At 36.2% G+C, this 15,811-nt stretch overlaps 1 protein-coding gene across 2 annotated transcripts in view; it reads right to left on the minus strand.

The window, feature by feature from the left end:
- FNIP1 (folliculin interacting protein 1) overlaps positions 1 to 15,811 on the minus strand; it is a 132,859-nt gene that overhangs the window by 25,104 nt on the left and 91,944 nt on the right. For both annotated transcript variants that reach the window (XM_082650882.1, XM_082650881.1), the window contains 2 exons: positions 2,263 to 2,409; positions 1,204 to 1,373 (listed from right to left, as the gene is read on the minus strand). In XM_082650882.1, the coding sequence (XP_082507008.1) occupies positions 1,204 to 1,373; positions 2,263 to 2,409 (317 nt within the window). The remainder of the gene's footprint in view (positions 1 to 1,203; positions 1,374 to 2,262; positions 2,410 to 15,811) is intronic.

Below are 15,811 nucleotides of genomic sequence, written 5' to 3' on the forward strand. Positions count from 1 at the left end.
GGAACAGTGAACAGGCAGAGTAGGGAGGAATAGGAGGGAGGGATTACAAAGGGCATGAGGAAACTTTTGTAGTGATGAATATGTTCACCATCTTGATTTTGGTGATGGTTTCAGAGGCATATACATTTTGACATATATATCAAAATATATATGGAAAGGAAAAGGAGGGAGGAAAGGGAGGGAGGGAGAGAAGAAATAGAAAGAGTAGGAATGAGAGAGGGACATTGGTTGGTTATATGAATTAATAAGCCACATTACAATCTGCCTGGCAAGCTCACTCACCATAACAACCTAAAGGAAGTTTAAGTTTCTACCAGGTCACCAAAACATTCTCACCATACTCCTCCCCACATCACCAAATAGCAATAGACTAAGAGTTGGAGTAACAGCAACTACATTTACCAGCCACTGTCCTAAGCACTGTTCTCACAGTATCTCATTTACTTTTCACATTATGAAGTATTTACTATTTATTTTATTTTACTTTTCGGCCACACTGCACGGCTTGTGGGATCTCAGTTCCCCAACCAGGGACTGAACCCGGGCCAAGGCAGTGAAAGCACCCAATGCTAACCACTAAACCACCAGGGAACTCCCTGTACTATTTACTATTATCCCCACTTTATAAATAGGGAAACTGTGATTCAAACATGGTCTGCCTGACTCCACAGCTTATGCTTAAATTTAAGCACCATGCTACACTGACTTCCTAATAACTGTCAACTCATCAACTAACCCCTCTCTCCTGTTACCCATTTATTTAGTGGGGTACCAAGCACTAAGAGAAAGATTTTCAAAAATTACTCAACAAACAAAGGTGGAACAATGGAAACCTCAATGACTGCTTCTCAGTTAAACAGATTTATTCTAGCGATCATAGGTGACTTCGTTGATTCATTCTTTCTAGGCAAAGTACCTAACACAAAACACCCTGAAGACCCTGAAGTTACTAATAAACCAGCCATCATCCTGCTCCTTTTGTTCCAGCTGCAGGTCACTATAAGGAATGATAGTAAACATAAGATGGGGATAACACAATTTAGCAGTTATGAAATAACAAGTAAGGAAGAAATGCTTTAGAAAGGAAGGGGGAAAAGAGAGCACTTAATTTTTCTCTATTTATTTTTGCCATAAAGTAACTCCAGACAGTTACACAAAAGTCTAAGTATAATGCATAAATGTAAGGGTTTTCAGAATACATACCCAGTTGTGCCCAAAGTGGGTTATACGGATGAGTCTTTGCCAACATGTCCACACTCTGAGAGGAATGTTTTTCTAAAAATATTTTTATAGGTGGCTGTCCATTTGGCATGACTGTTGGAACCCAGGCAAGATGATTGGTCAGAACTGCAGTAATGAGTGCTGGCAAGAATCTGAAAACAAAATTCATCCTATCAGATTCTAATCTGCTTTCATAAAACCTCAAGCAAAATTCAGTGACAGAATAAAGCAGAGAGGGTACATGGCCAAACATCATAAAAAACGAGAGGATAGAAGGAAGGATAGGTATATCACCAGGATGAAAACAAAAGTTAATAAATTTTTTTGGTTGGGTAGAAGTTAAAAGAAAAATCCTTAAAATAAAGACAGCATTCACAAGGAGCTATTTCTACTCATAATTAAAAAACAAAAATGCCATTTTACTTGAGAAACTATGGATTCTTTTCAGTGTTTAAAATACACATATATTAATGAATCAACCAGGAAGTCTATACATATCCAAATTACTGAAAAGGAAAATGAAGGAACATATTAAGAAAACTTTGTTTACCATCAAAGAGAATAAAAACACCCAAATTACTCATCTAGATTCTAAGAATTTGATGATTAAAAGAAAACAATATGATAAAGTACCACACTAAAAATGTATTATTGGAATCCTGGCACTTCCCTATATATTTTTAAACTTCTTTTCTATAGAATGAAACCGCATTCATGGATACAATTCACGAAAAATGGGAAGCCTCACAGAGTTCTGTAAGATGTCAGGAATTTTAATTTAACACACAATTAAAGACATTTTTACTGTTTCTCATTCATAAGGTTCTTTGGTCTTCTTCCATACCCTGTCTTGTAATTATCTTAGTTATCTTTTATAATTCTGTCTTGCTCATTAATAATATGAAATAATTCCAAAGATAATGATTAATTCTTTCACCTTTGTACTTGAACTTGATCACAATCTAGATATCTAGTTATAGTAAACAATAGCTAAGATAGTTAAGGGAAGGAAGGGAGGGAGGGAGGAAGGGCGGGCCATACTGATTTTTGGAAGCATTTTCCATTAGAAAAGTGAACTCCTTCATGAAACGATGGCAAAGCTGGTTCTTTTCTGGAGTCCCCGACATCATTGTAAGCCAGACAGGCTCTCCAATTCGTGGCATTGTGTAAAGATTACAAATTGTTGTTCTAAAAAGAGGAAAATACATTATAAAATTCATAGTTCCCAGAATTACATACTCTTAATAATAATGTTGCCGGCTTGGGTCTTACATCTAGATTATTAAAGCTTTTGAGAAAGACAATGAATCAAGTCTTTCTTTCTTTGTCATCAGCATAGTACCAAGGGAAAGGTTTTATACATCACCTCAAAATGTGTTGGTTCTGGCACTGGCTCTGCCCTCAAAGGCTGTGTGCCTTTGGGTAAATTATTTCCCTACTTTAAGCATCAGTTTCCCTTACCTATAAAAGGAAAGGACTAGGTAATTTCTAGAACCTTTCCAGTTCTACGTTTCCAAGGTTATAAGCTATACCTAAATATATTGCAAATAATCAACATAGAAAACAAAAATATTAAGTGGGGTAATAGCTTATGGATAATATCCACTCACAACAACAGTTTATCAGCATCATTTTATTGCCTATGCTGAGACTCCTTAGTAAAGTTCTGAAGAATGACGAGGACACTATATATGCATACTATATGACTCAATTTTCTGAAGTTTTCCCTTGAATCAACACAAAAGAGGATTAATGCAGTTATCACAGTGCTTTTCTGGCTGTCTCCTGCATTTATTTAGATAATAGCTAGTCTTGTGACTTGCACTCTTTACTAACGGCTTTAAAGGATACCTTTAAGATGTCAATTCTTTTCCTTTTACATTAATATCTGTTCAGCAGAGTCCTATACACTCATCACACGAAGCAACTCCTGCAAAGTTGGGGCTTAAGAACCTAGTCGATCTCTTAGAAGCTACAGAATGGTGTCCTACTTTCTACTCTCTAGAATAGTGCTGTCTTACAGAACTTTCAGCAATGATAGGAATGTTCTATATCTGTGCTGTCCAACATGGTAGCCACTAGCCATATGTGATTACTGAATACCTGAAATGTGGCCAGAGTGACTGGGGAATTGGATTTAAAATTTTATTTAGTTGTAATTAAATTAATTTAAATAACCACATGTGGCTAATGGCTACTGTATTAGAGAGTACAGCTCTAGAAAGTTCTCTGAGATCTCCACAAAGCTCTGATACCTACCTCAGTATAATTTTCTAATACCCAGAATTCAAAAAAGGAAAAGAATTCTGTTGCTTGTACAAGTTTTATTAAATCTCAACCGGATATGAACACGATACATTACCATAAATAAAAGTGACAAATACAGGTCACATTAATGAATTTTTAGTAGGGCATAAAATGACTGCTGAGAACTTAAAAATAAATGAATGGAAAAAAATTACAGGTATCTTACAGAGATAAATATGACGAATATAAACTAGCGATATTGAAAATGCTTATTTTTTAAAGACTATTAAAGATGTCCAGATAGGATGGAAAACTGAGCACAAATGTGTATCCCCTTTCAGTTCTAATGCCCCAAATGAACACTACTTAATGATTTAAAAACAAATGAATCACTACAACAAATAGAACTGAAGAGGAACTTTAGTGAAAATTAAAATTACAGATTTAATACAATTCTAGAAGACAAAACACAGAGAAGAATGTTAACTGAAGTACTAGGGTAGAGGAAGATAATGGGTTATGGTGCTCATGGTGGCGGGGGGATGTACAAAGAGGAGCTAATTTACCCCACTGAAGCAAGAAGAGTCTAAGGACTCAAAAGTGCCTGCTAAAAAGGAGGGCAGCAGCTATATAGGACTATAAACTAAGAGACTAATTCAAGGGCCATAAATGGTTGGTGACCCCCCTACCCTCCACCCCATTTTCCCACAGAATAACTAAAGATAGGAGAGCAGATGTAGCAATTGACCATCCCAGAGAAATGACATGCCCAAACCCTCCCTGATATTTGAATCTTTCACAATACACAAACAGATATACAGTAAATCTTGTGATATTAAAATTCCATGGCAGAGGCAGCAAGTATGGGGAAAAAAGTTTAAATATGCTCCTTCAGGCTGTGAAAATGAAAAAAATTTGAGCAACACTGCTCTAAAGTGAGGTTCTCCAATCTGCACTCCCACTCTGTATTTTGGTGCCTCACTCTCACTCTTAATGGGCAACCAAAATATTGATATATAGAGAAAGCCTCCAAGGAAAGAGGGGCACAAACAGAAAGACAGAAACACACACACACAAAATGACTCCAGAGGAAATAGAAAATAATAAAGTCAGAAAAAGAGAAGAAAAACATGAAAGAAAAGAGACATAGAAGATCAATCCAGGAGTGTCAGTTTCTAACAAAATATATTGAAGAGAAAATAGAGGAAAATAAATTATCAGAGAATACAGATAATTTACCAAAGTTGAAAGAAAAGATAGTGCTAAAACTATACTGAAAGGCTAAAAGGACCAAGGATCAGGTATGAATTTACAGCAGGAGATAAATATGCTCTACAACTGATAAATCAAGAAACAGCTACACTAGGTATACTATTTAATAATATGAAGGTAAACAACAAAAGGAATATTTAAGAGTTAAAAGAGAATGTTCTTCAGCAGTAAGAATGGGGATGGGAGAGGTAGGACAGGGCTCATTTATTTTTCATTATTAGAACTGTCAGTATATATTTTTTTTTGCTTCTTAACCACGTGAATGCACTTTTGAATAAAATAAACTTTTTGATTAAATGAATGAACAAGCTGATCAATTCATTTTCCATGAGTTTCTTCAGCATAATATTGTCTACTACAAGTCTATGTGTCATGTGTCATGTTATATCACTAACATTAGCATAGTGGGTCACTGAGGACATGAGCTTTATAGTGTTTTGCTGTTTAAAAATATGTACCATGGGGCTTCCCTGGTGGCACAGTGGTTGAGAGTCCGCCTGCCGATGCAGGGGACACGGGTTCGTGCCCCAGTCCAGGAGGATCCCACATGCCGCGGAGCAGCTGGGCCCATGGGCCGTGGCCGCTGGGCCTGCACGTCCGGAGCCTGTGCTCTGCAGTGGGAGAGGCCACAGCAGTGAGGGACCCGCATACCGCAAAAAAAAAAAAAAGTACCATGACCTTGGAGTGTATCAAGTGCAAAGAAGGCAAAAAAATTAATTACGCAATAGTGCTTCTCACTATACACAACTCTGTGCTGTCATTAACAATGTAGAAATAATGATGCTTGCTCTCTTCCCCCTTTAATGGTTATTCCCTACCCATGAATGGTAAGAAGGGCAAGTATTTTCAGTCATCTGACCCTTTATTTTTCTTGGTCCGTCCCTACAGAATGGAAGACTCCTTCAGTTGCCAGGAAACTGTTGACATGATTTAGCTTTCACTGATATGCATGAAGTCTAAGTAAAAATCCAAGTACTTCACCTCTGCCAGGAACCAATGCTAACTAAACATACTTTTAACTTCTCTAGGTTTCAGGATTTGCGTTTACACGTCCTTCCTCTTCTCAACTACCCGAAATTCATTAATCATCTGGTTTCAAATAATCACATAGTTTAAAAATTACCTAACTGCTAGATATAAATAAACACTTAATTTAAAAATTAAGTATGACAGCTTCTCATTATTTGCAGTAATGTTCTATAAAGTCAACACAAACACTGAATTAGTGAACTGTGAATCACTGTTCCTGAGAGAAGAAATACAGAGTTACGTTCCTGTGAGTCTCTGATCACAACATTTTTGTCAATCCATCAATACATAATCTTGTTTTATGTGAGTTTTTGTTTAAAGACACTTTAATATTCTGTTAATTTGTTAATAATGAATTCACATCCAACAGCACTATGACTCATGCCTTAACAAAGCTCACCTAACACGTATTTTTCTCTATAAGGCACATCACAACCTTCTTGTACTTAGAAACATTAGACAGAATTTCAACACTATGCTTGTGCACAATTTTTTTTTAATTGAAGTATACTTGATTTACAATGTTGTGTTAGTTTCTAGTATACAGCAAAGTGGTTCCATTTTTTATATATATATATATATATATATATATATATATATATACACACACACACACATATATTCTTTTCCATTCTGGCACACAATATTGAATACAGTTTCCTGGGATGTAACAGTAGGACCTTGTTGTTTACCTATTTTTTATATAGTAGTGTGTATCTACTAATCCCAAACTCCGAATTTTATCCCTCCCCTCCCCCTTTCCCCTTTGGTAACCATAAGTTTGTTTTCTATGTCTGTGTGTTTCTGTTTTGTAAATAAATTCATTTGTGTCATATTTCAGACTCCACATATAAGTGATTATCGCATGGTATTTGTCTTTCTCTTTCTGACTTACTTCACTCAGTATGATAATCTATATTGCATCCATGTTGCTGCAAATGACATTATTTCATTCTTTTTTATGGCTGAGTAGTATTCCATTGTATATATATGTACCACATCTTCTTTATCCATTCATCTGTCAATGGACATTTAGGTATTTCCACGTCTTGGCTATTGTGAATAGTGCAGCTATGAACATTGGGGTACATGTATCTTTTCAAAATTAGAGTTTTCTCTGGATATGTGCCCAGGATTGGGATTCCTAGATCATATGGCAATTCTGTTTTGACTTTTTCAAAGAAACTTCATACTGTTTTCCATAGTGGGTGCACCAATTTACATTCCACCAACAGTGTAGGAGGGTTCCCTTTTCTCCACATCCTCTCCAGCATTTGTTATTTGTAGACTTTTTAATGATGGCCATTCTGACCAGTGTGAGGTAGTACCTCCATGCCCTTTCGATTTGCATTTCTCTAATAATTAGGGATGTTAAGCATCTTTTCATGTGCCCTTGTCCATCTGTATGTCTTCATTGGAAAAATGTCTTCAAGGGCCAATTTTCATTGCAAAACCACTAACAAGGGGCTTCCCTGGTGGTGCAGCGGTTGAGAGTCCACCTGCCAATGCAGGGGACACGGGTTCGTGCCCCGGTCCGGGAAGATCCCATATGCCACAGAGCAGCCGGGCCCGTGAGCCATGGCCGCTGAGCCTGCGTGTCCGGAGCCCGTGCTCCGCAACGGGAGAGGCCACAACAGTGAGAGGCCCATGTACCGCAAAAAAAAAAAAAAAAAAAAAAAAACTAACAAAAAGCAAAAAACACTTAAAAAAAAGTGGCAGTACATAGATCATGACAAGGACACTTGTGTACAGAATGAGAGCTGAAACAAAAAGGCAGAGCACTGTCTTGTTTGACCTCATCTGCAAATGTGTGTCAGGGCACTCAATTTTCACTTCTCTGCATATGTCCACAAACGATCATAAAATCACTGTAAGTATATTTTAGGTTTATAAATAAATTTTAACAAGCAGGTGAATTCACATATACAGAATCCGTAAAAAGTGAGGACCAACTGTACATATTAAAGTACTTCTACAAATAGACTTCTTAAATAAAAACTATAGAAGTTTATAAAGTACTTTTAAAATATTGCAAGGATGCCTAACTAATTTATATAGTCTCTCAGATTTGCACAGTGACTGAAGTAAAATAAACTAATACAAAAAAGGAAGGTATACAATCAGAATATACTTTTACAATGTTGTTTTTTTCTCTTTTTTTTGGCTGTGCGGTGCAGCATGTGGGATCTTTTTACCCTGACCAGGGATCCAACCTGGGCCCTTGTCAGTGAGAGCACAGACTCCTAACCACTGGACCACCAGGGAATTCCCTACAATGATTTTATAACTCATACATGTTGTAAATTCCAGGCAATATTAAAGTTTTAAGGCTAGGCCATTCATACTACCTTATATCATAGCAATTACCTCATAGGTATTTAACTCAAAAAATTCATAAATACAAATGCTGGGTATGCCTAACAGCACGATCAGTATTCTACCAGGAACGAGTCTCATGACAATGTTTACTATCCTGGTAACCTCAGCTGGATCTATGATAACAGTGTTTCCTCAGAGCTCAAATACAGACTCTTGGCCTTTTGCCACAAAGCTTGTGACCGCAGAAAAGAAACTAATCCAATAATGTACGACACAGCTCAAAGTGCAAGGGTAAAGACTCAGTGCCTTGTAATACTGCGAAATGTGAAACTCGAAATAATGGTGCAGGACTCTTTTAGGCAAATAAGCAAAAAGGATTGTTCAAAACATATATTTATAATAATTCCAGTCCAAAGTCAACTGAACAACTTGAATTAAACCATGTTCATGCTCACTTCGGCAGCACATATAATAAAATTAGAATGATACAGAGAAGATTAGCATGGCCCCTGCTCAAGCATGACACGTGAATTTGTGAAGCATTCCATATCTTTTAAAAAAAACCACATTCGTACTATCCAAAGCAATCTACAGATTTAATGCAATCCCTAACAAAATTCCAATGGCATTTTTCACAAAAATAGAACAAACAATCCTAAAACTTGTATGGAACCACATAAAACTCTGAATGGTCACAGCAATCTTGAGAAAGAAGAGGCATCATGCCTCCTGATTTCAAACTATATTACAAAGCTATAATAATCAAAACAGTATGGTACTGGAATAAAACAGACATATAAATCAATGGAACAGAATAGAGAGCAGAGAAATAAATGCAGGCATACATATGGTCAATTAATTTATGACACAGGAGCCAAGAACATACAATATAGATAGGATAGCCTCTTCAATAAATGGTTCTAGGAAAACTGGACAACCACATGTAAAAAATGACTGGACCCTTATCTTACACCACAAACAAAAATCAACTCAAAATGGATTAAAGACTTGAACACAAGACCTGAAACCATAAAGCTCCTAGAACAAAACAAAGGGGTGAGCTCCTTGACATCCATCCTGGCAATAATTGAAGATAACAAACCTTAACACGTATGCACTTAAGAAGAGAGCAATGACATAACGTAAGGTGTTGGGGAGGAGAGGGACTTGAATGAAAGCAGTCAAAAGGTACTACAGGGCTTCCCTGGTGGTGCAGTGGTTGAGAGTCTGCCTGCCGATGCAGGGGACACGGGTTCGTGCCCCGGTCCGGGAAGATCCCACATGCCGCGGAGCGGCTGGGCCCGTGAGCCATGGCCGCTAAGCCTGTGCGTCCGGAGCCTGTGCTCCCCAACGGGAGAGGCCACAATAGTGAGAGGCCCGCGTACAGCAAAAAAAAAAAAAAAAAAAAAAAAGGTACTACAAACTTCCAGTTACAAGATAAATAAATACTGAAGATGTAACATACAAGACAAATATAATTAATACTGCTGTATGTTATATATTAAAGCGGTTAAGAGAGTAAATCCTAAGTTCTCATCTCAAGAAAAATATATTTTTAATTTCTTTAATTTTGTTATCTACAGAAGATGTTGTTCACTAAACTTACTGTTTACGTCCTCATTTCATGAAGTATATAAGTCAAATAATTACGCTGTAAACTTATACAGTGTGCTTTATGCCAATTATATCTCAATAAAACTGGGAGAAAAAAATACTGACAGGCAAATACACTATTATACTTAGAAAATTCAGCATTCTCTAGCAGAAAATGACATATCCAGCAGGACGAAAATCACTAACATATAGGTGAGTTTTTTTCAGCTTTACTGAGATATAATTGACATTGATATGGTATTACTTTAAGATGTACAACACAATGACTTGATATATGTATACTTTGTGAAATGATTACCACAGTAAGTTTAGTTTTTACATTCAGCACTTCACGGAGTAACAAAAAAAAATTTTTCTTGTGATGAAAACTTTTAAGATCTACAATTTTAACAACTTTCAAATATACAATACAGGACCAGATGGTTTCACAGGCGAATTCTATCAAACATTTAGAGAAGAGGTAACACCTATCTTTATGAAACTCCAAAAAATCTCAGAGGGGGCTTCCCTGGTGGCGCAGTGGTTGAGAGTCTACCTGCCGATGCAGGGGACGCGGGTTCGTGCCCCGGTTCAGGAGGATCCCACGTATAGCGGAGCGGGTGGGCCCGTGGGCCGTGGCCGCTGGGCCTGCGCGTCCGGAGCCTGTGCTCTGCAACGGGAGAGGCCATGGCAGTGAGAGGCCCGCGTACCGCAAAAAAAAAAAAAAAAAAAAAAAAATCTCAGAGGAAGGAACACTCCCAACTCATTCCATGAGGCCACCATCACCCTGATGCCATAAACCAGAAAAAGGTAACACCAAAAAAGATTACAGGCCAATATCACTAATGAACATAGATGGAAAAATCCTCAACAAAATACTAGCAAACCAAATACAAGAACACATTAAAAGGATCATACACTATGATCAAGTGGGATTTATCCCAAGTATGCAAGAGTTTTTCAATCTCCACAAATCAATCAGTGTGATATACCACATCAACAAATTGAAGAATAAAAACAATATAATCATCTCAATAGATTCAGAAAAAGCTTTTGACAAAACTCAACACCGATTTATGATAAAAACTCTCCAGAAAGTGGGCACAGATGGACCATACCTCAACATAATAAAGGCCATATATGACAAACCTACAGCTAACATCGTACTCAACGGTGAAAAGCTGAAAGCATTTCCTCTAAGATCAGGAAGAAGACAAGGATGCTAACTGTTGCCACTTTTATTCAACATAGTTTTGGAAGTCCTAGCCATGGCAATCAGAGAAGAAAAAGAAATAAACGGAATCCAAACTAGAAAAGAAGTAAAACTGTCACTGTCTGCAGATGGCGTGATATTACACATAGAAAATCTTAAAGATGCTACCAGAAAACTACCAGAGCTCATCAATGAATTTAGCAAAGCTGCAGGATACAAAATTAATGCACAGAAATCTTTTGCATTCCTATACACTAACAACGAAGATCAGAAAGAGAAATTAAGGAAACAATCCCATTTACCATTGCATCAAAAAGAATAAAATACCTAGGAGTAAACCTACCAGAGAAGACAAAAGACCTGTGCTGTGAAAACTATGACACTGACGAAAGAAATCAAAGATGACACAAACAGATGGAAAGGTATACCATGTTCCTGGATTGGAAGAATCAATATTTTCAAAATGACTATACTATCCAAGGCAATCTACAGATTCAATGTAATCCCTATCAAATTACCAGTGACATTTTTCACATGACTAAAACAAAAGATCTTAAAATCTGTATGAAGACATGAAAGATGCTGAATAGGCCAAAGAAAATTTGAGAAAGAAAAACAGAGCTGCAGGAATCAGGCTCCCTGACTTCAGACAATACTGCAAAGCTACAGTAATCAAAACAGTATGGTACTGGCACAAAAACAGAAATATAGATCAATGGAACAGAATAGAAAGCCCAGAAATAAACCCATGCACCTATAGTCAATTAATCTATGACAAAGGAGGCAAAACTGTACAATGGAGAAAAGACAGTCTCTTCAATAAATGGTGCCAGGAAAACTGGACAGCTACGTGTAAAAGGATGAAGTTAGAACATTATTTAACACTATACACAAAAATAAACTCAAAATGGATGTAAGACCAGACACTATAGAACTCTTAGAGGAAAATATAGGCAGAACACTCTTTGACATAAATCACAGCAATAACTTTTACAATCTGTCCCTAGTAAGAGAAATAAAAACAAAAATAAACAAATGGGACCTAATCAAACTCAAAAACTTTTGCACAGCAAAGGAAGCCATAAACAAAACACAAAGACAACCCACAGAATGGGAGAAAATATTTGCAAATGATGTGACTGACAAGGGATTAATCTCCAAAATTTACAAACAGATCATGCAGCTCAATATCACAAAAAAACAAACAACCCAGTAAAAAAATGGGCAGAAGGCTTGAAGAAGACATACAGATGGCCAAGAGGCACATGAAAAGATGCTCAACATCGCTAATTATTAGAGAAATGCAAATCAAAACTACAATGAGGTATAATCTCACACCAGTCAGAATGGCCATCATCAAAAAGCCTACAAACAATAAATGCTGGAGAGGGTGTGGAGAAAAGGGAACCCTCCTACACTGTTGGTGCAAATGTAAATTGGTGCAGCTATGGAGGTTCCTTAAGAAATTAAAAACAGAGTTATCATATGATCCAACAACCCCACTCCTGGACATATATCTGGAAAAAAACATGGTTCGAAAGGTTACATTCATCCCAATGTCCATCACAGCACTATTTACAATAGTTAAGACATGGAAACAACTTAAATGTCCATCGACAGAGGAATGGATAAAGAAGATGAGGTATATATACACAGTGGAATATTACTCAGTCATAAAAAAGAATGAAATAATGCCATTTGCATCAACATGGATGGACCTGGAGATTATCATACTAAGTGAAGTAAGTCAGACAGAGAAAGACAAGTAGCATATGATATTGCTTATATGCGGAATCTAAAAAAAAAAAAAATATATATATATATATATATATATATATACACATACATGAGATAACAAAACTTATTTACAAAACAGAAACAGACTCACAGACTTAGAGAATGAACTGGTTAGCACGGGGTAAGGGTGTGGGGGAAGGACAGAGTGAAAGTTTGGGATTGACATGTACACAGTGCTATATTTAAAACAGATAACCAACAAGGACCTATTCTATAGCACAGGGAACTCTGCTCAATACTCTGTAATAGCCTAAATGGAAGAAGAACCTGAAAAAGAACAGATACATGTATATGTATAACTGAATCACTTTGCTGTTCACCTGAAACTAACACAACATTGTTTTACTCCAATATAAATAAAAAAGAAAAAGAAGATACATGGGAAAGCCCCAAATACTTGGAGATTTTAACAATACATTTGTGCATAAGGGTCAAAGAAGAAATCTCAAGAGAAATTTTAAAATAATTTGAATTAAATTTTCATTCAACTTAACAAAATTTGTGGGATCCAGCAAAAGTAGTGCTTAGAGGGAAATTCATAGCACTAAATGCACAGATTAGGGAAAAAGAAAGATCTGAAAGCAATAATCTAAGCTTTAACTTTAGGAAACTAGAGAAAGATAAGTAACACAAAACTAAAGCAAGTAGGAGAAAAGAAATAAAAATTAGATTAAAAAATCATTGAAATTAAAGACAAAAATCAATGGATAAACAAAACAAAATCTGGTTCTTTGAAAAGATCAAAGATTCTTTGAAAATTGATAAATTTCTATCCAAGATAACCAAGCAAAAAAGAGAAATGACAAAAATTACTAATATTAGAAATAAAAGAGGGATCCATCACTACTGATCTATGGACATTAAAAGGATAATTAAGAAGTAATATGAACAACTCTGTGCTTGCAAATTTGATGACTTAGATGAACCAGACCAATTCCCTGAAAGACACAAACTACCAAAACTCACACAAGAAGAAATAGATAACCTGAATAGTCCTATATCTATTTTAAAAATTGAATCAATAATCAATAACTCTCAGCAAACCAGGAATAAAGAGGGAACTTCTTTAACTTGATAAAATGTATCTATAAGAAACATAACTTCATACTTAATTGTGAGAAACTTGAAGCTTTCTCACTCAGATCTGGTAAAAGGCAAGGATGAACCTTCTCACCATTGCTTTCCTACATTGTACTAGAAGCCCTTGCTAATGCAACAAGGCAGGAAAAAGAAATAAAAGGTATACAGATTAGGAAGGAAGACATAAATGCCATGATTGCTTATGACTGCTTTATTCAGAAAATCTGAAAGAAGTGACCAAAAAACTCCTGGAATAAAGAGGCAGTTATAGAAGGTTGCAGGATATAAGGTTAATATATAAAAGTCAATTGCGTTCTTATATACCATCAATGAACAGTTCAAATTTGAAATTATAAACACAGTATCATTAATATTAACCAAAAAAAAAGAAATATCTGAAATATTTAGGTATAAATCTTTTAAAAATGTACAAGATCTATAGGAGGAAAATTACAAAACTCTGATTAAAGAAATCAAAGAAGATATAAATAAACAGCAAGCTATTCCATGTTCATGGACAGGAAGTCTTGCTATTGCTAACATGTCAATTTTTCCCAGTTTAATCTACAGATTCAATGCAATCTCAATCAAAATCCCATAAGTTATTTTGTGGATATCAACAAACTGATTTTAAAGTTTGGAGAGGCAAATGATCCAGAATAGTCAACACAACACTGAAGGAAAAGAACAAACTTGGAGGACTCATATTATCTGACTTGAAGAATTATTATAAAGATGGGGGCTTCCCTGGTGGTGCAGTGGTTAAGAATCCGCCTGCCAATGCAGGGGACACAGGTTTGAGTCCTGATCCAGGAAGATCCCACATGCCGTGGAACAACTAAGCCCATGTGCCACAACTACCGAGCCTGCACTCTAGAGCCCACAAGCCACAACTGCTGAGCCCATGTGCCACAACTACTGAAGTCCACGCACCTAGAGCCTGTGCTCCGCAACAAGAGAAGCCACTGCAATGAGAAGCCCGTGCACTGCAACAAAGAGTAGCCCCCGCTCTCCACAACTAGAGAAAGCCCACGCACAGCAATGAACACCCAGCGTAGACAAAAATAAATAAATTTATATTAAAAAAGAATTATTATAAAGATACAGTAATCAAGACAGTGTGGTACTGCTGAAAGAATAGACAAATAGATCAATGAAACAAAACAGAGAGCTCAAAAATAGAGCCCCAGAAATATACTCAATTGATATTTGATAAAGAAGCAAAAGCAATACATGGAGCAAAGATAGTCTTTTCAACAAATGATGCTGGAACAAGTGGACATTCATATGCAAAAATATGCACCTAGACAAAGACTTCACAGCTTTCACCAAAAAAAAAAAAATCAAAATGGATAATATACCTAAATGTAAATGCAAAATCATAAAACTTCTAGAGTATAACATGTGAAAAATCTTAATGATCTTGTGTTTGGTAATGAATTTTTAGATAAAACACCAAAGGCACTATTCAGGGAAAAAAAGAAATTGTTAAGTTGGACTTCATTAAAATTTAAAACTCTGCTCTGTGAAAATATTACAAGAATTAAAAGACAAGCCACAGACTAGGAGAAAGTATTTGCAAAACATGTATCTGATAAAGGATTGATATCCAAAATACACAAAAAAACCTAAAAACTGAACAATAATAAAAGCAACAAACCAAGTTAAAAATGGACGAAAGATTGAACAGATATCTCACCCAAAAAGATATATAGATTGCAAATAAGTATTTGAAAAGATGCTCAACCTCATATGTCATTAGGAAACTGCAAATTAAAACAATGAAATACTGTTACACATCTATTAGTACGGTTAAAAAAAAAAACAAAACCTGACATATCAAATGCTGACAAGGATATGGAACAACAGTAACTCTAATTAACTGCTAGTGGGAATGCAAAATGATACAGTCACTTTAGAAGACAGTTGGCAGTTTCTTACAAATCCAAACACAGTCTTCTGTGAACATCTAGCAATTATGCTCCTAGGTACTGACTCAGTTGAACGGAAAACTTAAGTCTATACAAAACCCCGCACATG

The sequence above is a fragment of the Grampus griseus genome, assembly GCF_964374135.1.
Source record: "Grampus griseus genome assembly, chromosome: 3".
In the NCBI taxonomy this organism is placed as follows: domain Eukaryota; kingdom Metazoa; phylum Chordata; class Mammalia; order Artiodactyla; family Delphinidae; genus Grampus; species Grampus griseus.